The sequence below is a fragment of the Erythrolamprus reginae genome, chromosome 8, assembly GCF_031021105.1.
Source record: "Erythrolamprus reginae isolate rEryReg1 chromosome 8, rEryReg1.hap1, whole genome shotgun sequence".
NCBI lineage: Eukaryota > Metazoa > Chordata > Lepidosauria > Squamata > Dipsadidae > Erythrolamprus > Erythrolamprus reginae.
This window is the reverse complement of record NC_091957.1, coordinates 22829194-22854539: the sequence shown is the minus strand read 5'-3', so window position 1 is coordinate 22854539 and position 25346 is coordinate 22829194. Positions and strand designations below refer to the sequence as shown.

The 25346-nt window shown below is 44.7% G+C and overlaps 2 protein-coding genes across 8 annotated transcripts in view; both read left to right on the top strand.

Moving 5' to 3' along the window:
• Nucleotides 1–8093, top strand: part of LOC139171451 (solute carrier family 2, facilitated glucose transporter member 5-like) — a 42484-nt gene extending 34391 nt beyond the window's left edge. Inside the window, exons 8-12 of the mRNA XM_070759690.1 lie at nucleotides 1234–1344; nucleotides 4168–4269; nucleotides 4857–4932; nucleotides 6428–6555; nucleotides 7956–8093. Of these exons, the coding sequence (XP_070615791.1) occupies nucleotides 1234–1344; nucleotides 4168–4269; nucleotides 4857–4932; nucleotides 6428–6555; nucleotides 7956–8093 (555 nt within the window). The remainder of the gene's footprint in view (nucleotides 1–1233; nucleotides 1345–4167; nucleotides 4270–4856; nucleotides 4933–6427; nucleotides 6556–7955) is intronic.
• A 1386-nt stretch (nucleotides 8094–9479) lies between these two features.
• Nucleotides 9480–24632, top strand: LOC139170760 (solute carrier family 2, facilitated glucose transporter member 5-like). 7 transcript variants are annotated; one of them, XM_070758262.1, is made up of 13 exons: nucleotides 9480–9580; nucleotides 12619–12687; nucleotides 13331–13429; nucleotides 13567–13727; nucleotides 14313–14437; nucleotides 14606–14758; nucleotides 15678–15803; nucleotides 17405–17592; nucleotides 18309–18419; nucleotides 20615–20716; nucleotides 21993–22068; nucleotides 22783–22910; nucleotides 24148–24632. In XM_070758262.1, the coding sequence occupies exons 2-13, from the start codon at nucleotides 12655–12657 to the stop codon at nucleotides 24286–24288; spliced, it is 1443 nt and encodes a 480-aa protein (XP_070614363.1). In that variant the 5' UTR covers nucleotides 9480–9580; nucleotides 12619–12654; the 3' UTR covers nucleotides 24289–24632. The 7 variants fall into 7 exon arrangements, with proteins under 7 accessions (XP_070614363.1, XP_070614361.1, XP_070614362.1 ...); XM_070758260.1 differs by lacking the exon at nucleotides 9480–9580 and adding an exon at nucleotides 12034–12164; XM_070758261.1 differs by lacking the exon at nucleotides 9480–9580 and adding an exon at nucleotides 12034–12336.
• The last annotated feature ends 714 nt before the right edge of the window (nucleotides 24633–25346 follow it).

The following is a 25346-nucleotide window of genomic DNA, read 5'->3' as shown; positions in this document are numbered from 1 at the left end:
AGGCAGACAGTTGCCGATCAGCTGTTGAGAAAAGAGGGGGGAGGAAAAGGGCCCCCCGCAACTCCTGCTGGTGCTGGTCTCTCTGTCGCTTTCCAAGGAAGAGGAGGAAAAGGAGGAGGATGGGAGGGGGGATAGTCAGCTGGAGCTGGGCACACAGCTTCATTTCCGCCGGTGGAACTGCGTTCCACCCCGTCCTGCCTACTGCCTACCCAGGGGTGGAAAACATCCCAACTACATGGGTGTTGGGAGAGAGAACCCAAACCAACTACAATATGGATTCCAGGGTTTGTGTTAATGTACGTGCAAAGCAGGAACAGGTAACAGAGTGTTGCAAGGGGGACATGAATGCGCATGAGATTTTGGTGATTTTTTTTGTTTGCAACTGTGTGCAGCTCAATTTTTGCTACCAACAGAGTTATAGTTATAGTTTATTAGATTTGTATGCCGCCCTTCTCTGAATACTCGGGGCGGCTCACAACATAACAGTAATACAATACATTACAAATCCAAAAGTAGAAAATTAAATCAATTTAAAAAACATTAATAACATAGTAAAATCCCTAACTATACAATCATACACATTCAACCTAATCCATCATACAGTAAGGCCAAAAGCATAATAAAAAGTGGGGAGAAGGTGGTAATTATCCCCACGCCTAGCGACAAAGGTGGGTCTTCAGCATTTTACGGAAGGCGAGGAGGGTGGGGGCTGTTCGAATCTCTGGAGGGAGTTGATTCCAGAGGGCCAGGGCCACCACAGAGAAGGCTCTTCCCCTGAGTCCCGCCAGCCAACTGTTTGGTCGACGGGACCTGGAGAAAGTCAACTCTGTGGGACCTAATCGGCCGCTGGGATTCATGCGGCAGAAGGCGGTCTCGGAGATATTTTGGTCTGATGCCATGTAGGGCTCTATAGGTCATAACCAACACTTTGAATTGCATCCTTTACCGTTCTGGTAGCAACCCACTACTGGCATAAAGTAACCTTTGAATAACAGGGATATGCACCCAGAAACATTTATGAGAGTAGTCATTATTCAGCCACAAACACATACTCTAAGTTGAACTAAACTTTACTTCAAGAAATAGCACAGTCCAATGAACAATCCAGTTCATAGACGTAATAGTCATAATAACAGCCAAAAAGAATATCAGATTACGAAATCTTTTGACCAGTTGTCTTTGTCATGAACAGTGTCATCTTCATCACAACTTCTCTTTTTCATATGGACACAGATACCCACTTATACCGCGGGAGTCTACAAGGCAATGGACGTAAGCATGGATATCAAGGAAATAATTGTTATAAACATGTATGCAGTCTTTCTCGTCATTATTGCCTACACAGTAAGTGGCTTGCTTTCTCCAGCTGACTTCACAGCAAAAACTCAGGGCAAAATGTTGTATTTCTCCCCCAACCCCCTGCATTAATAATAAAACAAAATAAATCCAAACGTTTTGATCTGTGAACGAGTCTGAGGAACAGGAAATAAAGGTTTTTATTTGGAGGAATGGCTCTGTTTGGTAGAGACAACCAGTGGCGGTATTCTGCCAGTTCAGGCAAACCAATAGAGTGTGTTTGTGTGTGTGTGTGTGTGTGTTTATTTGAAGATTAAAAAATAGAGACAACCAGTCATGGTATTCTGCCAGTTCAGGCAAACCGATAGAGTGTGTTTGTGTGTTTGTGTTTATTTGGAGGATAAAGAAATAGAGACAACCAGTGGTGGTATTCTGCCAGTTCAGGCAAACCGATAGTGTGTGTGTGTGTGTGTGTGTGTGTGTTTATTTGGAGGATAAAGAAATAGAGACAACCAGTGGTGGTATTCTGCCAGTTCGGGCAAACCGATTGGAATATGGTAAAAGTATAGATACAAGAAATGTTAGACTCTAAAACTGAATTCAAACCAGAGTTACATTTATTAGGGATTTTTAGAGGACAAAGGACCAAAGAAAATCAATATCTCATTCTTTATACACATTTTGACCGCTGCTAGAATAGCCTTCGCACAATTATGGAAACCTAAAAGCCCCCACACACACGGAGAATATGATAATTTTAAAAAATATTGGTTTGCGCAGAAATGACAAAATTGACCTTAAAGTTACAAAACCCTGAAGAAAGAGTGTGTTACATAGTGTGGGATAAATTCTACAATTGGCAAAAAATCAGAAAGAACAAGTAAACTTTCAAATAATGGTTAATGTAAATATTAATGTAAATATAAAATGACAATATGATGGAACCAGGGGTGGGCAGCTCGTAGAAATTTCTGGGATGTGTCCACATCTGCATGCCTCTGATGTGCCCCGGTGTGAGATTTGGCCACTGTGCATGCGCAGGAAGTGAAATCTTGTGTGAGGACGCTCGTGCAAATATACAGTGTTATCTCTTCTTATGAACCCGTCTACTAACAAACTTTTCGAGATATGAACCCGGTGTTTAAGATTTTTTTGCTTCTTCTTCCGAACTATTTTCACGTTACGAACCCGAGCCACCGCCACTGGGATGCCCCGCCTTCGGACTTCCGTTGCCAGCCAAAGCGCTGGGATTCCCCTGAGCCTCCCCTCGCTGGGAAACCCCACCTCTGGACTTCTCCGGACTTCCGTTGCCAGCCGAAGTGCCTGTTCTTGCATTGCTGGGATTCCCTTGAGGCTCCCCTTGCTGGGATTCCCTTCATTTTTGCAGTGCTGCTTTGAATCCCAGCGAGGGGAGGCGAGGGAAAATCCCAGCAACACAAGAATGGGCGCTTCGGCTGGCAACGGAAGAGAGAAACCTAGGTGGGCAAGAGGGGGGAACCTCCCACTCTTTTGACCGAAAGGTGGCTGCTGCTGCTAACTGCTTCCCCTTCCTTCCCATGCTGAAGGGCTCCCCACTCCTCTCGCTCGCTTTGTAGCCGGCACCTTTCCTTCACTGTGGTGACTCGGTTTAGCTAAAGACAAGTTGATCTGGATGGGGCAAAGCACCTCCCTTTATCTTTCTCACCCAGACACTCTGGGAGGCAACCTCGTGCTGGGTGAGTGGGAGGCAGCGCGAGGGAGTCACCACAGAGAAGTGGTTTATTCCCTCATCAGGTGCCCAGAGAAAGGAAAATGCTTCATTCGCTCTGGGCTGCCAAAGCCTCCTTAAGGGCTACCGAAAGGCTCCTCTTGCAGCCCAGAAAAGCCTGAGATGGCCAGGATTAAAGGGGGAAACTGGCTGGGCCTTCATGCTGCTCTCAAATTTTCTGGGAAATTTTTCTGGACTCGGATTATTAAGTAGAAAATGGTTATTGAGAAGAGGCAAAAAAAAATTGAATACCCTGTTCTTATCTAGAAAAGTTCTTAAGTAGAGGTACCATTGTATATGTGTCTGCATGTATGCATGTATACATACATACATACATACATACATACATACATACATGTGTGTGTATGTGTGTGAGTGTATTTCTGTTGAATCACCCTGGTGTACCCAAATATGGGAGGAGCTTAATGCTTCCTTTTGTCTCTCGGCCCAACCCAGGGCCATTTCCAAGGCAGTTAATTAAGAGGGGACCTTAATTAAGAGGCCAGAACATTAGATCTATCCTAGTCTGCCTTAATTTTCAAATTCAGTAAAAACATGTGACACATATAGAATATAGTTTGTCGGCTATGAATAAATTAATTAACTGCCTTGGAAATGGCCCTGGGTTGGGCCGAGAGCCAAAAGGAAGAATTAAGCTCCTCCCATATTGGGTATACCAGGGTGATTTGACAGAGCAAACATATAACACTTCCCTGGTACAAAGATGAAAGAATGAGATCCTGTACCATAGAGGTTAATTCACTGCCTTACAAGGCAAAGGCTGCAAGTTCAAAGCCCATTGGAGGTATGGCTACGTGATGAGGCCAGAACAAGGCCGAACTAGATCTATCCTAGTCTCCCTTAGTTTTCAAATTCAGGAGAAACCTGTGACATATATATAAAGACCTGTCAATTTCTAGTGGCAGTCGATCCTGAAGAATGGATAATTATGGGGGGGGGGTTTGTGGGGTTTTGTTTTGTTTTTTGGTCTGCCGTGGGGAAAAGCTACCACAAGGTGCTGAGAACCAGCCAACCATGCCAGAATCTAGGGCTCTGATCTCCATTGCCTTGTTCTTTAGATCCCTCTCCCACCATACCTCTGTCTCCTTGATTTTCCCCCCTAGATCAGTATGATTGACAAGTGGGGCCGGCGAATTCTTCTAATCACAGGTTTTATGATCTGTAGCATGACCTGTATTCTTTTAACCTTCACGCTGGAATTCCAGGTTTGACCATGCGCCGCTTCCAGCAGGGAAGTTCCCTTCTTCCTGAGCCCCACACCCAGCGGCAAGCAGATGCTTACCTCGCTACTTTGTCTTTGGTGGCTGGCACAGGGGTGCACACTCCTATGTGAGATTTGGGCTCATGTGCAGAAGCAAAAAACAGTGAAAATGAGATTTCAGCAATTTTCACTAGTGTTCTTGCTTTCGCATATGCGCAGAAGCAAAAAAAAACCAGGCGATTTTCGAATAACCCACACCCAGTAATGGGCTGCCAAAATCTTTATTGCCACACTGTGGGTGTGGCTTATATTGTGGGTGTGGCTTGATGGTCATATGCCTGGGTAGGAGTGGCTTGCTGGCCATGTGACCAGGTGGGAGTGGTTTGAACAATCTGTCCGTCGTGCCATTCCTGGGCCATTTCCGCTTCCTGTTTGGCGTTCCCCCCCATGACAGCCCACACCCCCCCAATTTTATCTTTGCTGGGAGGGCGTGGCTGGTGGGAGCACCTAAAGCTTAGAGAAAGCTGGGTGCTGGAGCAGGAAGAAGGAGGTCACCCTCCCACGTCTCCTCTTCTCGCTTTCTTTCCACAGGTCGATAATTTCCTAATGGCTATCTCCAGCCTGCTTTTCATTACTATCTTTGTAATCGGACACATGCTAGGACCAGGTAGGCGAACAGGCTGAACGATGCCGAAACTTCGCTAGAAACCCCAGGCGGCCATGGTGACTGGAAAAAAACCCCCTAGCAAATGAATAAAACACGGTTTTGCTGGAAGGGGCCCGGGAGAGCTTCTCGCCCATTGACGCCGAACCTTTTTCCCCCTCGGGTGCTGAAAGATCGTGCGTGCGTGCTATGGCACGCGCACGAGTAACCCACATCCAGTAATGGGCTGCAAAAAATGTTACTGCCACACTCTGGATGTGGCTTATTTTGTGGGTGTGGCTTGATGGTTTTGTGACTAGGTAGGAGTGGCTTGCTGGCCATGTGACCAGGTGGGAGTGGCTTGAACGATCATCATCCTTCAAGTGAACTGTTAAGTCCTCGACTTACAACCTCACCAGTGTCGCTCTCTGGGGTAACAATATGCTTCGCGTTTCCCACGCTCTCCTTCCTGGGTTGCCCTCTGCCTCAGGCTGGGTAGCTAGGCAAACGGGTGCCAATCAGCTGTTGAGAAAAGAGGGGGGAGGAAAAGGCAACTCCTGCTGGTGCTGGTCTCCCTGCCACTTTCCAAGGAGGAGGAAAATGATGGGGGGGGGGGATTTAAAAATATCGGAAAGCCGAGAGAGAGTTACATGGTTATTATTGCCTTATGATGCCTTTTCATCTCAGCTGCAGGTAAAGTGAGGGCTTTGCAAAGGGAAAAAGACTACAGACCAGACTGCTTTGGCGCGGCTCAGCTCTCCTTTTCTCCCTGCTGCTGCTGCTGCAGGTTCCTTGCTTTTTTCCTCTTTCCTCCTTCCTGGCCTTGGGAGGTGGCTGTGTGAGGCTGGAGGGGAGCCAGGCAGGAGAGAGGGAAGCTTGTCCAAGGCCAGGAAGGAGGAAAGTGGAAAAAAGCGAGAAGCACATGTGCCGCAGCAGGGGGAAAAATGGAGAGCCCAGTCGAGACCGGTAATCCCGGAAGTGACTGCCACCAGTCAGCTGGATCTGGGCAGGCAGCTTCAATTCCGCCGGTGGAACTGCATTCCATCCCATCCTGCCTGCTGCCCCCCCTGTCTCCCCCATCATTCAATCCCCGGGGAGGGTGAAAACAGCTTCCCCCGCCTCCTGGAGGCCCTCTGGAGGCCAGAAACGGCCTCTTTCCCAACTTCTGGTGGGCCCAGTAGGCTCGTGTTTCACCTTCCTGAGGCTCCAAAGGCTTCCCTGGAGCCAGGGGGAGTGTAAAAATGCCCTCCCCATCCCTGAGAGGGTCTCTGGAAGCCAAAAAATGCCCTCCCAGAACTTCTGTGCAAGCCAAAAATCAGTTGGCTGGCACACACATGCCCTTTGGAGCTGACCTAGGGCAACAGCTCACGTGCCAGCAGATATGGCTCCACATGCCACCTGTGGCACCCATTCCATAGGTTCACCATCACTGTTCTAGTCTAACCCCCCTGAAGGCTGAAGGCAGGAGACTCTATCCCACCCTTGTCAAGTCCTTCCATTCCCTTCCTTTCTTCTCCAGGTTCGCTCAGTTTGCTCATCGTGGGAGAACTTTTCCTGCAGTCATCCCGCTCCTTGGCTATTACCGTAGGATTCACTGCCATGTGGCTTGCGCACATTACGTCTGCTATTGCCTACGCCAAGCTGGAGGTGAGTCCTCATACAAACCAGAGTGGGTGAGGTAGGTGGTTTCAGAGGTGATATTCTGCCTGTTTGGACACTTTCGGTATAGAGCAGAGCAGAGCAGAATAGAATTTTTTATTGGTCAAGTTTGATTGGACACACAAGGAATTTGTCTTTGGTGGAGATGCTCTCAGTGTACATAAAAGAAAAAGAGTCAAGAGTCATGAGGTATAACACTTAATGATTGTCATAGGGGTCAAATAAGCAATGAAGAAGCAATCAATATTGATAAAGCAGCAAGTTACAGTCATACAGTCCTAAGTGGGAGGAAAACGGTGATAGGAATGATGAGAAAAAACTAGTAGAAATAGAAGTGCAGACTTAGTAAAACTTTGACAGTGTTGAGGGAATTATTTGTACGTGGGCCTGCTCACCCACCCTGGCACTATACCATCCTATTTAGGCACATTTTGAAGTGCGTGTACGTGTATAAGCCGAGTGCATGAGAAAAACACGTGCGCGGAATGTCGTGTACACCAGAGGTGGGTTCCTACAGGTGCGCAACCGGTATGGTAGTCCGATAGTGGCCCACCGGTTACGCAATTTGCCCGTGATAGCTCCGGTGCTGTTTTGCCGATCCATGCGCGGCACCATTTTTTAAAATAATAATAATAATTTTCAACTTTTTTTTTGCTTCTGTGCATGTGCAGAAGCAAAATCGCATGAGGGGACGCTCACCCGCATGCGATTTTCAGTGAATTTTTTTTGCTTCTGCATACGTCTGGAAGCAAAATAGCATGATGGGACACTCGTGTGTGAGTGATTTTCACTGATTTTTTTTTTTGCTTTGGTGCATGTGTGGAAGCAAAATTGTGTGAGGGGATGCTCTGGCGCATACGCATGAAATGATGCAATGCACGTGCAGCGCACCAGTACGGAGATAAGAGGAATCCACCCCTGGCGCACATGCACGGGAGGGGCGCGTGCATTCACCTTTGTGAACCACTAGAGAAAGGAAGTGAATACCAACCTTGGGTTGGCTGCACTTTTACAAGATCCTTCAGAAGACCTTCGGGGCCTTCCGCTCTCCGAAATCTTCTCCGAGACCTTCAGAGTCATGATTCTGGGTTGCACCGATTTGTGGGCTTGGATACAAACCAGATTTACCCCAGAGAGAGGTTGTGAGCTGGGAATTGTAGTGTGGAAAGGAGAATATGTGAGGGAGTTACATCCTCGGATGGGATTGATCCGAGCCAATTCATTCAATTGTTGGGTTTGCTATCGAGATTAGATTTTTTTTTTTTTTTAAATTGATGTGGGCAGGAGCTGAATTTCAGCCTGGCCAACAGGAAGCGAGTTTTGAAATATTGTTGAGTTTTTTTGTTTTGTTTTTTAAAACCTCTCATGTCATTTTGCTCCCTTCCTAGGCACTCCTGGGGCCTTACGCTCTACTGGCCTACTGGCCCGTCAGTGTAGCTACCTTCATTTATCTTTTCAAAATGCTCCCTGAAACCAAGGGCAAAACTTTTCTACAGATCCAGTTTGCCTTAAAAGAACAAAAGTGAAACCAAAGAATACAGCTACATCGATTTAAAAGAAACGACGGCCGGTTTATAAATAGCGGCCTCCCGGGATGCCTTGTTACGGCCTTTCCATGGATGTCGTCCACTGTTTATTTTTTGAGGAGGAGGGAGGGGGAGAAATTGTAGGTGTCCTTTCCCCCCTGGATCTCAGCTCTTCCGTTCCACCAGGATATACAAACCAAAAATTTGGCCCTACGTATTTGAAGCCTCTTCCTTCGGCAAGGAACTAAGAACTAAGAACTAAGAATAGATCTCTGTGGAAGATCACTCCTGCACATTAGGGACTGCTGGATGTGCCTTGGGCCCTTTCCCAAAATGGCTACCGAGGAGGGGCGTAGCCAGGAGAAGAGCCACGCCTATTTGTGTGATTTCATGGCCCAAATCTTTCACCCCCCCCCCCCCAGGCATTTGAGCCCTCAGTACTGCTAGCAATAAAGATCTTGGGCTATTTTCTGTTGTGTTGCCCTTCCTTTCAGTTTTGCTTTGTTTTTTAATTATTATTTGTTTTAGAACTTTACGTTTTATTATTTATTAATAAATATTATTTATATATAGGCCATCCAACTCCTGGCGTACAAAAATAAAAACAGTGTACCACTGTTAGCATCCCACACTGGGCTTATAACCAATGTTAGAATCCTAAACTTAAAACAGAGTATAGGTGGCAGTGGTGGCTATTCAGCCAATAACCCAGACTAATAAGTAGAGTATAAATATTATTTACATATATTCAATAGTAGTAAGTAGACAGTTCACATCATACATATACAAGTCAAGCAATCATATACAAACCAGATATCAGAATATGCAGTTCTATACATACAGCAGATAACTGATATTTATTTGTTTGTTTGTTTGTTTGTTTGTTTGTTTATTTGTTTGTTTGTTTGTTTGTTTGCTTGTATGCCTGATATATTCCCCTTTGGAACACATAGTTTTATATAGATATATAATTCTACAATTTTTCTCTCCAGCAGAACACACAGTTCTATATAATATCATAAGTATTGCTTACATACATAATATATAGACCAACATTTATGCATATGATTGTTTGATTTTAACGATTAGTTTTAAGATAATTTTTAAATTAACTATTCTACTAATTGTCTTAGAAATGTTTTATATGTTGTATCTTTTTTATCGAAATGTTGTGAGCCGCCCCGAGTCCACGGAGAGGGGCGGCATATAAATCCAATTAATAAATAAAATTAATAAATAGATTTAGCACACAGCAAGTCTATAGTATAGTCACACAGTACTTCTCTCCTCTAGAAAACACAGATCTATATAATACCATAAGTATTACTTACATACATAATTAAGGTGACCGGATTTTAACATTGGTAAAGTGGGACACCATTGATGGGGGGGGGGGGTCGTTCCTGGATTAAAAATTTGGTCTAAATTGTAAATGTAAAAGCCTTCAGAGGCATGCCAGAATGATTGATGGTACAGAAATTTGATAAGTAAGTGAAATCTAGATGATCTTTGTATTTGAGAGTTAAATGTTAAGATTTTTTTAAAAAAAATTGAAAGAGGTACAAAACAATTAGAAATAGAAAATTACTTGGAAATCTAAAAAGAATCATGGATAGAAGCATTCAGAAGAAACCAAAATTTAGGACATGATACTGGGAAGTTTAAAAATTGCAGCCATAAAACCAAGCATGAACCTGGTCAATGTAGTAATAGCTTGTCTAAGATGTGGGCTTGATTTGGCAGTATCAATTCAAACTGGGGGGGGGGGAGTTGCTTTATATTGCAAACATTACAAACATTTATATTTTTTTAAAAGCTAAGAGGACCAATCTTACTTTATTTCTGTTGCACACTAGCTCTCTTAAGGTAAGCCTACAGGTCTGCCTGGATTGCAAAAATAGTGGTCTAGTGGTCATTTGGATTTTTTGCAACCCAGATCTTGTCACTTAATTTCAGCAGAATACGCAGGACGGAAGCTTTCTTTCTTTCTTTCTTTCTTTCTTTCTTTCTTTCTTTCTTTCTTTCTTTCTTTCATTCATTTATTTATTATTTATTTATTTATTTATTTCTTTATTTATTTATTTCTATACTTACTTACTTACTTACTTACTTACTTACTTACTTACTTACTTACTTACTTACTTACTTACTTGATTTGTATGCTGCCCCTCTCCGAAGACTTGGAGCGGCTCACAACAACAGAACAATGCAAATCCAATAGTTAAAAACAATTTAAACCCCTCAATATAAAAAACAATCATACATCTCATACAAACGGGAACGGCCCAGAGGAATCAATTTCCCCATCCCTGACGGCAGAGGTGGGTTTTAAGGAATTTGCACAAGGCAAGGAGGGTGGGGGCAATCCTAATCTCTGGGGGGAATTGATTCCAGATGGTCGGGGCCACCAAAGAGAAGGCTCTTCCCCTGGGTCCCGCCAGATGACATTGTTGACTACAAGTTGACTCAACTTGTAGTTTCAAACTAAATTTTGCTCTCTCCCTTCTTCCCTCTCTCTTTCTCGTTCTCTCTCCCCCTTCCCTCTCTCTTGCTTTCTTTCGCTCGCTCGCTCCCTTTCTCTCTATTTCCCTCTCGTTCTCTCTCTCTCCCTCCCTTTCTTTCTATCTCTTCCTTCCTCCCTCTCTCTCTCTCCCTCCTTTCCTCCCTCTTGCTCTCTTTCTCTCTCCTTCCCTTTCTATTTCTCTTTTTCTCTCCCTCCCTTTCTTTCCCTCTCTTCCTTCCTCCCTCTCTCTTTCTCTTTCTCTCCCTCCTTCCCAAATGGAGCAAAACTCACTATCTGCATCTCACTTAACAGCAGAAATGTTGGGCTCAATTGTGGTCGTAAGTTGAGGACTTCCCACAATTTTTTTCTTGGAATGGCCAAGACCCCCCCCACAATTAATTAATTAATTAATTAATTAATTTGCCTTATGTTCCCCTGCCACAATTGTCCATTCTTTTTTCTTTATTTGAAACCCCCCCCCCCCTTTACAGCTGCAATGCAACAGGAGGTCAGTGTGTTCCACATTTATAAATTTTCCTCCGGCACTTGAATTATTTTTATTGCAATTGTAACACATTAAACAAAGTTGGAAGGGACCTTGCGGTTCATCTAGTCCAACCCTCTGCCCAAGCAGGAGACCCCTACCTAGGATTGAATTTACACCTGCCTCTACCAAGGATCGAACTCACTAGCTCCTGATTGTGAGCCAAGAGCTCCACCAGTGTAAATATTGTTGAAAACAACTTTAATTAATAATTGCATGAACTTTTTAAAAAAGTGATCACACGAAGGCAGAGTTTTTTGCATTCATATTCCTTCTCTAGCATGGAAACACTTGACCGATATATTAATATTACCAATAACGTTCAGAATGATCAAAATAATGTGAAGAATAATCTGAGAAAATAATCAGAAATCCTTTGATGGCTGCTACTCCGCAAATGGCCATGGGGTGGAAGCGTTTTCTGCCATTGCAATCTTTTCAATTTTGAACAGCCGGTTTTAAACTGGGTTTGACGTGGTTTAACTTAGTTTCCCATGTTGTTCAGCACCGGGGCTTATTATTATTATTATTATTATTATTATTATTATTATTATTATTATTATTATTGTTGTTGTTGTTGTTGTTGTTGTTGTTGTTGTTGTTGTTATTGTTATTATTGATGATGATGATGAACATTGGTGAAAACAACGTGAATAATAGTGTGCCCAAGTGCACCAGACTTTCTCTTTTACTAATATCATGTATATCAATATTATCATATCTTTGTATACCACCAATACGTATTTGACTAAATCAATAAATCCATAAATCAATAAATAAAATAACCATCCCAGGAAAGAAAAGAATAAAATCCTTGGGCGGTTGCAACGCCGCAAATGGCCACGAGATGGCGGCGTTTTAAAGGTCTCCAGCCGTCTGCCATGTCGCTTTGAATGGCTCATTGAAACCCCAGTTTAACGACCTTTAAACCCAGTTCCCAGCTTCATCCCCCAGCAGCCAAATCTTATGATCCTGGTTTCTTTCTCCTCCTCTTTCCTGGTTTTGAGGCAGAGGGCAGAACCAGGTTCAAATCCACCCCACCCCCACAAAAAAGAGCCAAGCTGAATTTACAATTTAAAGTCATCATAAGTTACATTTTTAAAAACAGTGGTCAGAAGATTTTTTTGGGGGGGGGGAGCAGAAATTTTTCAAGCCCGGGTGACTCCGAAGCCCATAATCCTCCACCTGAACATCAGGTGGGATAGGATGGCAGTTGGGAGTCCAAATGGTCCTGGGACTCTCCAGGTTATCTTGCCCATGGAATGTCCGTTACTGGAAATTACTGGCCACTTTTTCTTGACTTTGTAGTGGCGGATTGGGGATCCTGGGAATTGCAGTCCTTCCCCCCAAAAACCACCAGATACGGGAGATTGCAATTTGAGGGGGGGGGGGGTGAGGAGGAAGTTTGCAGAGTCCGTCTGGGGGGGAGTTTGAAAAACTTCCCCCCTTGCCCCCCTCTTTTTTCTTTGCTTCCAAAGTTTGAAACCCCGAGTTAAGAGAGGTGGAATCCCAGAATGGCAGATGAGAGTGGTACCATTTCGGGACAGGTAAGCCTGGAGTTTTGGGGAAAGGAGGGTGGTAGTGGTCCCCCCCCCTTCTTCCAGGGAGAGGCGGAAGTTAAACGGGACCCCGTTCAACCCAAGGCGAGGTTGTGTTGAAGAGGGGGTTTTGCCACTCAAAGAGTAGAGATGTTCGGAGTTTCTGTACTCCAGACTCTGGAGGATGGTGCCCAGCGTGGTTGACCCTGCCCTGTGTTCCCTTCCTCAAGTATCCTTGATCCGTCCCTCGCGGTCTTCTCTTCTCTTTTGTTGATGCTTCTGTCTCCTTCTCTCGCTTCTGCCATTCCTCGCCCTCCATTTCCTCTTCCTCTTCCGCCTTCTGTTGCCGCCTCTTCTTACTCCTCCCTGTCTCCATCTCCTCCTCCTCCATTTTCCTCCCCATGTCCTCCTCCTCCTCCTTCTCCTCCTCAACCTGGTCGACCTCCTGGTCTAGCTCCTGGACCATTTCTTCCTCCACCGACTCCTCCTTGTCTCTTCCTCCCCCTCCTCCTCCTCGTCCCCCATCTTCTCCTCCTCGGAGAAGGGTGAGTAGCGACCCAGCCTGGCAAGGGAGACCAGTAGGCCTCAGTTGGGATGGGATCTCCAAAGCTGACCCCCATCTCCCTGTGGTCTTCCTTACTCCCCTCCTCAGATGCTTACCAGGCCCCTTGTACTGGTGACCCTCATTGCTGCCTTTGGCTCCTTGGTCCAGTATGGTTACAACGCCTTTGTCATCTTCTATCCAGCCAAGGTGACATAGCCACCCCCCCCCCAAATACTCCTCTTGTCCCAAGGGATGGATACCCCGGTGGGTGGGTGGGTATGAAAAGAAAGACACACAAACACACACACACCTCTGAACTGGTGTCACTCTGCTTCTCCCCATAGTACATCCAAGACTTTTACAATGAGACCTATCGGTTCAGGAATGTGATCAGCATTGACCACGGCTTGCTGAGGTTCCAGTGGGGTCTCACCGTGGCCTTTTTCTCATTTGGGGGTTTTTGTGGGAGTCTCTTCGTTGGACCTCTGGTGGACAGCATTGGCAGGTACGCCCTCCCTCCCTTGTCTCTTTCCTTCATTCCTTCCTTCCTTCCTTCCTTCTTTCTTTCCATCCATCCATCCATCCCTCTACCTACCTTGTCTCTTCTTCTTCCTTCCTATCTTCCTTCCTCCCCCTTTCCTCCCTGTCTCTTCCTTCCTTCCTTCCTTTCTTCCCTTCTTCCTTCCTTCCACCTTGTCTCCCTTCCATCTACCTACCTTGTCTCTGCTTCCTTTGTTCATTCATTCATTCTTCCTACTTTGTCTCTTTTTCTTTCCTTCCTTCCCTCTCCTTCCTTCCCTTCTTCCTTCCTTCTACCTTGTCTCTCCTTCTTTCCTTCCTACTTTGTCTCCCCTTCCTTCCTTGTCTGTACTTCCTTCCTTCCCTCCTTCCTGTCTCTCCTTCCTTTCCTTCCTTCCTTCCTTCCTTCCTTCCTCCCTACCTTGTCCTTTCTCTTTCTTTCTTTCTTTCTTTCTCTCTCTGTCTCTCTCTCTCTCTTTCTCTCCCTCCCTCTACTTACTCCCTCCCTCCTGCTGTCCTCCCTCCCTCTTCTTCCCTTCCCTCCTCTTTTCTTGTCCACTTTGTTTTCCAGGAAAAAAACACTGCTGATCAATAACATTTTGCCCATTGCTGCGGCAGTCCTGGTCATTTGCAGCAAACCGAGGCGCTCCCATGAACTTCTCATTTGTTCACGCTTCTTTGTGGGAATCTGTTCCGGTGAGTGACAGCCCAGACGTAGCTGGCGTCGGTGCCCCCCACCCCTCAAAACTCCGCAAAGCTGCCTGCTCTCCCAACCCTACCCCAGGGCCCTCTGGCCCCACAGTGAAGCCAAGAGCCACCTCAAACGGTGAGGGTTTAATTCCTTCTCTTGCCTCTCCAAAACAGGGATTGCCTTCAGCGTGGTCCCCATGTACCTGGCTGAGATCGCCCCCCAAAATCTGCGAGGGGCGCTCTGCACGGTGGCTGACCTCTTCATCACCTTTGGCATTTTCTTGGCAGAAGTCATAGGCTTCCGCGAAGTCCTTGGGACCGAAGAAGGTAAGGGAGAAAGAGACTATACCTTGGATAGAGGAGTAGAATGGAATAGGATAGGATAGAGAACAGAATATAGGATAGAATATAGGAAAGACAGAATAGGGTAGGGTAAGGTAGGGTAGAAGAGAAGAGAAGAGGAATAGAACAGAATAGAATAAAATAGAATAGAGATATAAAATAGGATAGACAGAATAGGATAGAATTAGAGTAGAGTAGAGTGGACTGGAGTAGACTAGACTAGACTAGACTAGACTAGACTAGACTAGAATAGACTAGAATAGACTAGACTAGAATAGAATAGAATAGAAAGGGATGGGATGGGATGGGATAGAAAGAATAGAATAGAATGGGATGGGATAGAAAGAATAGGATAGGATTATTTATTGGCCAAGTGTGATTGGAGACACAAGGAATTGGTCTTTGGTACAGATGCTCTCAGTGTACATAAAAGAAAAGAGACATTTGTCAAGAATCATGAGGTACCACACTTAATGATTGTCATAGGATGCAAATAAGCAATCAGCAAACAATCGATATTCATATAAATTGTAAGGATACAAGCAACAAGTACAGTCATACGGTCGTAAGTGGGAGGAGATGGGTGATAGGAAGGATGAGAAGATTAATAGTAGTGCAGCCTTAGTGAGTAGTTTGACAGTGGTGAGGGAATTATTGGTTTAGCAGAGTAATGGCGTTCGGGGGGGGGGGAACTGTTCTTGTGTCTAGTTGTCTTGGTGTGAAGTGCTCTGTTGCGATGTTTTGAGGGTAGGGGTTGAAACAATTTACCTCCAGGATGCGAGAGGTTCCATAAATATTTCAACGGCCTCCCTCGCATTTAAATTGGGACGATTCTGGTGTGGGTTGTGTATGTTTGTGAGTGTGTACACGTCAGTGATTCTGAGCAAGTCTACATCATCTTCAGGTTGGCCTATCTTGTTAAGCCTCACTGGCATCCCGGCAGTGGTCCAGTTACTATTGCTCCCGTTTTTCCCCGAAAGCCCTCGATTTCTCCTGATTCAGAAGAAGGAGGAAGAAGAAGCCAGGATGGGTAAATGATCGACCGACTATTGATTATTGATTGTGTCCAGTTCTTCTCAAGCCAGTTTTGACCATTCCCAAAGCCACTCGCCTCCATCCGCAAATGGTCGGGAGATCTCACCTACAAAAAATGATTGATCAAATTGAACAGGGTCCAAAGACAGGCTACAAAAATGGTGGAAGGTCTTAAGCATCAAACATACCAGGAAAGACTTCATGAACTCCATCTGTAGAGTCTGGAGGACAGAAGGGAAAAGGGGGACACGATCAAAACATTTAAATAAGTTAAAAGGTTATAAGTTAAGGAGGGAAGTGTTTTTAATAGGAAAGTGGATACAAGAACAAGGGGGCACAATCTGAGGTCAGTTGGGGGGAAGATCAGAAGCAACGTGAGAAAATATTATTTGACTGAAAGAGTAGTAGATGCTTGGAACAAACTTCCAGCAGATGTGGTTGGGAAATCCACAGTAACTGAATTGAAACATGCCTGGGATAAACATGTATCCATCCTAAGATAAAATACAGGAAATAGTGTAAGGGCAGACTAGATGGACCAGGAGGTCTTTTTCTGCCGTCAGTCTTCTATGTTTGTATGTTTCTATGTCCAGCTTCCGCATCCCACATGGGGGGCTTCAAACTAGCGATTGTCCTCATCTTTAACTTCTCTTTACTTCAGCCTTGCAAGGAAAAAGGGCCTTGTAGGAAGCCAGGAGAAGGCCTTGGGCTTTGATTTGCAGGCAAGCGGTGATTTCAGGGGTGCCGAATCAAAGGGGGAGGCCTCTTTGCAAGGCGGGAATCAACCATTGGGGATGGCCAAATTGGGGTGACCCAGTCCTCTGAAAAATGAATCAGTGGACCTCTAAACTTTTGGGTATATATTTATTTATATTATTTATTTTATTTATTTATTCGATTTTTTAATGCCGCCCTTCTCCTTAGACTCAGGGTGGCTTACAACATGTTAGCAATAGCCCTTTTTAAAACAGAGCCAGCCTATTGCCCCCCCCCCACAATCCGGGTCCTCATTTTACCCACCTCGGAAGGATGGAAGGCTGAGTTAACTTTGAGCCGGTGGTGAGATTTGAACCACTGATCTACAGATCTACATTCAGCTTCAGTGGCCTGCAGTACAGCACTCTACCTGCTGCGCCACCCCGGCTCTTATCAGGTTTTCTCAAATATGAGTGGTTTTTGAGGAGATGGAGATGGAGTACAGTGGTGGGTCCCTACCCATGCGGTCCAGTGCGCTGCTCCAGTTGCGGCCCACTAATTGCCCAATTCTCACGCGACAGTTGCAGTCCGTCTTTGCCAGTCTATGTGCACCATCTTTTCTAAATAACTGTCCATGATTTTCGGCGCTCTGAGCATGTACAGAAGAGAAATTGTCCCTCTGTGCATGTGCAGAAACAAAATCACACTGGGGACAGCACATGTGCGCACAAGTGAAACGTCACAATGAGCACGCAGTGTACCGGTAGGAAAAGGTAAGCAACCCGTCCCTGCTCCAGAGGATGGGGTTTTCTTGTTGTCCTCTCTCAATAATGTCTGGGCCTCCTCCTCTTCTTCCTCCTCCTCTTCCTCTTCTTCCTCCTCCTCCTCTTCCTCCTGTAGCTTTGAAGACGCTGAGGTGCTCAGAGGATGTGGAAGAAGAGATGGAAGTACTCCGACAAGAGGAACTGGCGGACAAGGCCGAGAAAGACATGGACGTGATGAAAATCCTGTATTATCCAGGCCTTCGGTGGCACGTGGTGTCGATCATGGTTGTGATGGCGGGCCAGCAGCTCTCGGGGATCAACGCGGTATGGAAACCTTCTGGAGAACTTCCCCTCTGTTTATCTGGAGTGTGTCTCTCACGTTTCTCAGGACCATCTGAGGTGGTTGGGTCCAGGTGGGGGTTGACGCTACCGCTGTCACCGGTGTGCTAAGTGCGCAGCTTCTTGTCTCTGATGTGCATGTGTGGCCCCGTGAGATTTTGCTTCTACGCATGTACAGGAAGCAATATCTCACAAGGGAACAAGCGCGAGAGAGATTTCGGCAATATTTTTGCTTCTGTGCATGCGCAGGAGCAAAAAATTCCTGATATCTCATGCACGCATGCATCCCCTTGCATGATTTTGCTTCCTGAGCATGCTCAGAAGCAAAATCTTATTGGGACGCATGCACGCTGCATACCAGAGGCCTGAATCTGCACGTGCCGCTTCAGTTTTACTACCCTTGCGGCATGCTCATCCGTGGGTCCCTGGTGGAGCAGCCTGACGATCCAACCTTGACAAAAGTTGAACAGTCATGGACTTCAACTCCCAGAATTCCCCAGCCAGCCACAGTGGGGAATTCTGGGAGTTAAAAGGCCGTATCTCTTCAATTTGCCAAGGTTGAGACAAATCGATCCGAAGACTGCTCTACCAGGAACCTCCCGCCTCTGATGGTCCAACCTCAGGAGACCAGAGGCCTGGTCTTTCATATCGTATGTCAATGAAAGAGCGGGATGAAATATGGGCTTTGTTGTCCTTCCTAGGCCCACCATTATGCGAAGCGGATCTACTTATCCTCGGGGGTTGGCGAGGTGGTTGTGTGGTACATCAGCATAGCGCTGTCATTCTTCCTGATGGTCGTCACAGCGCTAGTGGTAAGAGACTGGTGGCGGGCGACCTTGTCATCCAAGATCTGAATGGGTCCAGATTTTAAGACGTTTCCTCTGGCTAGAAGAGAAGACAGAGCTGACTCAGTCATGGGTCAGGGAAACATGGGGTGAGGAACAATCAGATTCAGGAGAAAGGGATGAAATTGATCAATGGCTTCCAGGGATCAGCAACTCAAAGAACACTCAAACAGCCACTGGAAGACACACACCCCATTCAATTATGGAGCCAACCAGAAGTCCGGTTCCCCCACCATAGAATCTCCTCCTAGCCTGGCATCCTGTTTCCTCTGCCAACCAGAAGTCTACTTCTCCCACCATAGAGTCTCCTTCTAGCACAGCATCCTTTTTCTTCTGCCAACCAGAAGTCTACTTCTCCCACCATAGAGTCTCCTCCAGCGCAGCATCCTTTTTCCTCTGCCAACCAGAAGTCTACTTCTCCCACCATAGAGTCTCCTCCTAGCACAGCATCCTTTTTCCTCTACCTGTCCTAACTTATCAGTTTATCACTTTTGGTGATAAAAAATCATGTGCGTATATATGTATATGTATGTGTATGCATATGTACATACATACATACATATATGGGAGGAGCATACTGTTTTCTTTTTGCCTCTCAGCCCCTCCAGGGGCCATATCCAAGGCAGTTAAACTTTTATAGTCGACAAACTATAATCTATACGTGTAACATATTTTTGCTGATAATGAAAAGGAAGGGAGACTAGTATAGTTCAATTTTGAGCTATTTATGCTCTCATCACTAACCATACCCTTACCGGGATTTGAACCTCCACAGTCTGCCTTGTAAGGCAGTAGCTTTAACTAAAAAGGTTAAAGCAAAAAGGAAGCAGTATTCTCCTCCCATGTTTGGATATACCAGGGAGATTCAACAGAAAAAACCCCAAAACATATAATTCTTCCCTGGTACAAACTGAGAGGAGGAGAGTCTGTGGTCTAGAGGTTAAAACTACTGCTTTACAAGGCAGACTCTGCATATATACACAAGCACTGTACTTTTTGGAATATAGGACGCAACTTCTTCCTCCCTAAAAGAGGCTGAAAATTTGGGTGCGTCTTATACTCTGCACAAAGCCTTTTTTTGAAGCTTTTTTTTTACAGCCTTAACTAGGTGCTAACGAATTTCCCAGCTCTTATCTTGCAGGCTCTTTCATTGTTACTCTCTGCGAAGAATGTTTTCCGAGCCCTAAGTCTTTGCAGGTTTTTTTTTCATTGCTCTAACTTGCTCCGAATGTTTTTTTTCCAGCTCTAGCAAGGTGGTAACGATGTTCCTAGCTCTTACTGCTTGCAAGCACTTTCATTGCTACTCTCCCCGAATAAGGTTTTTTTAAAGAAAAGCCCTAACAGGGGATAAAATAATGTACTAAAGCTGACCAGACTAAGGATGCTAGTCAGATGAATATCTGGTAGCCAGATTTTTTCCTTATTTTCCTCCCCCAAAATTAAGTGTGTATGTGTGTGTGTGTGTATGTATGTACGTATGTGTGTATATGTATGTGTATGTGTATGTGTATGTGTATGCATATGCATATGTATATGTATATGTACTTGTATATTTCTATTTCTATTTCTATCTATCTATCTATCTATCTATCTATCTATCTATCTATCTATCATCTATCTATCTATCTATCTATCATCTATCTATCTATCTATCTATCTATCTCTATCTATTATCTACCTACCTACCTACCTACCTGTCTGTCTGTCTGTCTGTCTGTCTCTATCTATCTATCTATCTATCTATCTATCTATCTATCTATCTATCTATCTAAATATATATATGTATGTATGTATGTATAAGACATACATACATACATACATACATTGAAACACACTTACAAAGCAACTGATAAAGAAATTAAGGGAAACTAGTATAGATCTATTTCAAGCTATTTAGCTCTCATCAGCTAGCCATATCCTTCTAGGATTTGAACTTGGGCCTTGAAAGCAGTATGCTCCTTCCCATATTCGGACATACCGGGTGACTCGACAGAAAAACACCCAGAATTAAAACTTTGAGGTGGGATGCACAACCTTTTTATGACAGCTGGGAATAATTGATGGGCAGTGAAGCAAACTAACCCCGAACTATTGTTTAAGCAATCGGTCATAACACGAGGACTACCTATGCAGATAATTTTTTTTTTTAAAAAAATCTCTAGATCTGCATCATCGAATCCTCAGGACGACGGATTCTCCTGCTCACCGGCTTTGGCATCTGCACAATTGCCTGTATTTTTTTGACGATGTGTATACAACTTCAGGTGAGTTATTCCCTAAAACCTTAATTTTTTAAAAAAAAATTGTGGCAACCTGGGGAGATTTTTTGGGGTGGTGGTGGTGAAAGCCAAGATATTTTCCCTCTTGGCTTGATGCCCCGAATTGGTTTTGCTAAGCGAAACATTTCATTATTTTTCTGCCGGGCTCTCTGATAGGAGCCTCCCGAAAATTCAAGGGTACAAATTTCAGACACACACACGCTTGAAAATTCAAAACAATGTTCCTTAGCACAAAAGTCAAAATAAACACAGCACTCTTTTTGTATTGCAAAGAGCACTCTTCCCAAAACAACCAGGTAGTCTGTACAACTTCCCTTAATCAGTCTTTAAGTACTTAGCTAGCAGCTGTGAAGAAACTTCACGCCCCTTCTTCTTCCAACGAAGTGAGACACACACACACACACGTTGCTCTGCTTTGTTTTCCAAGGCGTCAAAAAGCAACAAAGTCCAAAAAACACAGGATTCCTGACAAACTCCGATCAGATATTCTTCCACAACGGCAAAACCCACATGCTGCTATTTATAGCAGCAGCCCTAATTACTGGAGCCCCACCCAAACACAGGTGGCCTCCCTTATTTCCTGTAATATGTTCTTACTTGGTCTCTTCTACGCATAATTCGGCGCTTGCGTGGGTCCAAAACGTTATCATCTGAATCAATGGAAGATAAGGGAGATTGACTTTGAAACTGTAACCGGAAAAGGCAGGGAGAAGCCTCCGTGGGGCTTCTCTAGGAATCTCCTGGGAGGAAACAGGGCCTCCACCCTCTCTGTGGTTTCCCCAATCGCACGCATTATTTGCTTTTACATTGATTCCTATGGGGAAAATTGCTTCTTCTTACCAACTTTTCTACTTAAGAACCTGGTCACGGAACGGATTAAGTTTGTAAGTACCACTGTATATCAATGCGTTGGCCACGGAAATGAATGCTTAGTGGCTTCAAGAGTTTTTATTTTTATTTTTTTAAAAAATATTTTTTGTTGAATTTAAAACACATCAACGTACAACATACAAAATACAAATACAAAATACAAAATATACATATATACAAGACCAACATATATTTTAAAAAGAAAAAAAGTTTATATATGTGTATTATAGCATCATGTATCACTATTGGTAAGTCTATTATGTTCTACTTCCTTTCCTTATTGTCTTTCCTTATTGTCTTTGTCATATTCAGTAATATATAGTCATAAACAGGGAGAGCTTTTAAAGAGCTCCGTGCCCTGATTTGGTGGCTTTTTTAACCCCTCTGACAGAAAAACATTTCCAGCATGGCGTATATGAGCGTGTCATTCCACACCATCTTCCTTATCGGACAAGCTACCGGTCCCAGTAAGTATCTCGGTGCCAAACACTTGCAGGGGTGTTGTAAACTCAAAGAGGTGTGTGTTTTGAGTTCGGGTCAGGAAGGAAGGAAGGAGGAAAGGAAGTAAGGAAGGAGGGAGGGAGTGAGGAAGGAAGGAGGGAGGAAGGAAGGAAGGAGGGAAGAAGGGAGGGAGGAATGAAGGAAGGAGGGAAGGAGGGAGGGAGGAAGGAAGGAAGGAGGGAAGGAAGAAAGGAAGGAAGGACGGAAGGAAGGATGGATGGAAGGAAGGAAAGAGGGAGGTGGAAGGAGGAAGGGCTGGAGAGAGAGAGGAGGGAGGGAGGAAGAAAGGAAGGAAGGAAGGAGAGAGAGAGGAAGGAAAGAAGGAAGAAATTTGAAGAAATGATAGACATCATGATCTCTTTATTTTCAAACTACTAAAAAGTTACTAAGCTTTCATCATTCGTCAGAGTGTAAAACCTTACATTCTGACGGTCAAGACGGAGTGATGCAAGCTTAGTAACCTTTTAGCAGTTTTAAAATAAATTGTAAACCTTCCAGAGATGGTGATGGCCACTGCCTCTTTATTTATTTATATATAAATAAATATATTTATGTAGATTGTTCTGAGTTCGGGTTTTACCCCATGTAATATTTTGAGTGTCTTTGCAAAGACCCATGAAAATCTATGAAAGCAAATATATATCAAACCAGTTGTTGAAACATGCTGTTTTTGCACCCAGATCCTGTTCCCAGCGTACTGGTAGCCGAGTATTTCCTCCAGTCATGTCGGTCCACGGCTTTCGTGATCGCCGGAAGCATCCACTGGTTCCTCAAATTCCTCATTGTTGTAACATATCTCCACATGGACGTGAGTCCTTTAAAAAAAAAAAACTCTTATTTTTGCTTTGCTTTGACTGAGCCTCACCATTTCTGGGCCTTTCTCTGATTTCATGTAGGCCCCGCCCACTATTTGAGGCCCTCCTGCTCTGGGTACCATCCCTCCTGTTTGACTTAGCCCCACCCATCCTAGGCCATAGCCCCACCCATTTTGACTTAGCCCCACCCATCTTCAGTCCTACCCCACCCATCCTCTGTCATATCCCCACCCTTCCTCAGCCATAGCTCCACCCACTTTGACCTAGCCCCACCCATTCTGGGTACCAGCCCTCCTATTTGACCTAGCCCCACCCATCTTCAGTCTTAGCCCCACCCATAATTGTAAGCCTCACCCATTCTGGGTTACCATTTTTCCTGTTTGAGTTAGTTCCACTCAATCCTAGCCCCTCCCATTTTTTCTTGGCCCCACCCACCCTCGTTTTTAGCCCCAACCCCTCCTTGATCAGCCCTACCCATTTCCAATCCCTTCTCCGCCCATTTCGACATAACCCCGCCCATTCTGGTGAGCACCCCATCCAGTTTTTGAACATCTCGGTCCATCCGTCACAAATCCCAGCTCCACCTACTGGCCTATAGCTCCACCCATTCTCACTCTAGCCCAGGGGTAGGCAAAGTTGGCTCTTCTATGACGTGGCCTTCAACTCCCAGAATTCCTGAGCCAATCATGCTAGCTCAGGAATTCTGGGAGTTGAAGTCTACATGTCATAGAAGAGCCAACTTGGCCTACTCCTGCTCTAGACCCACCCCTTCTTCCAACTTAGCCCCACCCTTTCCATGCATCTCCCAAGACCTTGTCTTCAATTGAGCATAAGCTTTGATAGTAAATGGAAAGCAGAACTCCCGGCCCAGATGTTGAAAGAGAAGGTCCCACCACGAAACTCCTCTAGAAGATGCGGTCTGCTCCTGAATCACTCCAGGGCTAAAACTCCTAGTTCCTGGTTCAAACACTCCAGCAACTGCTGGGTGGAAGAGGAAAGGCAGAACTTCTTCTCTTTTGGTAGGGCCAGAAAGCTGCTGTGGCCTAAAGGTGGAGCTCTTGCCTCACAATCCAGGAGATTGTGAGTTCTATCCTAGGTAGAAGCAGGTGTAAGGTCTCCTGCTTGGGGCAGGGGGTTGGACTAGATGACCCGCAAGGTCTCCCTTCTAAGTCTGTACAACTCTGTCAAGATGGACCCGTACATTAACTGTGACTTCTTTTATTTTCCTAGGTCGAACTGGAATCCTACAGCTTCCTCTTCTTCTGGCCGTTCAACATCGCCACCTTTATATACGTAGCCAAGATGATCCCGGAGACCAAGGGCAGAAGCTTCTTGGAGATCCGGAGGATCTTGTCCCAGCACCTGGCCTAATGGTTTTAAAAATGGACGATCCTTGGTGCCCAGAAGGAAAAGATCTTTTCTGATGACCTTTTCACTGGGGTGGGGGAAAATTTGGAAAGGCCTTGCTCAACTGACCCCCACCCCACCCCCATCCCTGGGCCTCTCAACGGGATCCTGCAGACATCAAAACACATTCTGCCATGTGGGTTTTTTTCACAATGTTTTTTCTTGAACTTCATTCTTCTTGTTTTTAACTACCGTTTTTCTGTTTGGGGTTCAGTTGACCCAAATTTTCTCGGCGGTTTATTTGCTTTTAAAATATTAGTTTTTAAAATAATAATAATACATTTCAGTAAATGACCTTTATGTTCTTTTTTGTGGTTCTCCTGTGTTCTTTTCTTCTTTTATCTTTTACAAAAAGATATGGATAAAATTGAACAGGGTCCAAAGACGGGCTACAAAAATGGTGGAAGGTCTGAAGCATAAAATGTATCAAGAAAGACTTCATGAACTCAATCTGTATAGTCTGGAGGACAGAAGGGAAAGTGGGGTCAAGATCGAAACATTTAAATATGTTAAAGGGTTAAATAAGGTTCAGGAGGGAAGTGTTTTTAATAGGAAAGTGAACCCAAGAAAAAGGGGGCACAATCTGAGGTCAGTTGGGGGAATGATCAGAAGCAACATGAGAAAATATTATTTGACTGAAAGAGCAGTAGATGCTTGGAACAAACTTCCAGCAGACGTGGTTGGTAAATCCACAGTAACTGAATTTAAACATGCCTGGAATAAACATAAATCCATCCTAAGATAAAATACAGGAAATAGTATAAGGACACAATAGATGGACCAGGAGGTCTTTTTCTGCCGTCAATCTTCTATGTTTCTATTTATTTATTGGATTTATATGTCACCCCTCTCTGAGGACTCAGGGCGGCTTACAACATATAAAACAAACAATGAAACACAATAGCTAAATTGAATTAATTAAACTAAATAAGCTGGTCTGAAATCCCCAATTTTGTTAAAAAATCAATCATACCCATTCATGCAACAATCAAACATGACATTTGTCAGCTAGGGGGCTAAGA

Coding starts and splice junctions, on each gene's coding strand:
- LOC139170760 (XM_070758262.1), top strand. CDS start 12,655: ATGGCAGATGAGAGTGGTACCATTTCGGGACAG. Junction 14,438..14,605: donor CTTTGTGGGAATCTGTTCCG/GTGAGTGACAGC, acceptor TCTCCAAAACAG/GGATTGCCTTCAGCGTGGTC. Junction 14,759..15,677: donor AGTCCTTGGGACCGAAGAAG/GTAAGGGAGAAA, acceptor CATCATCTTCAG/GTTGGCCTATCTTGTTAAGC.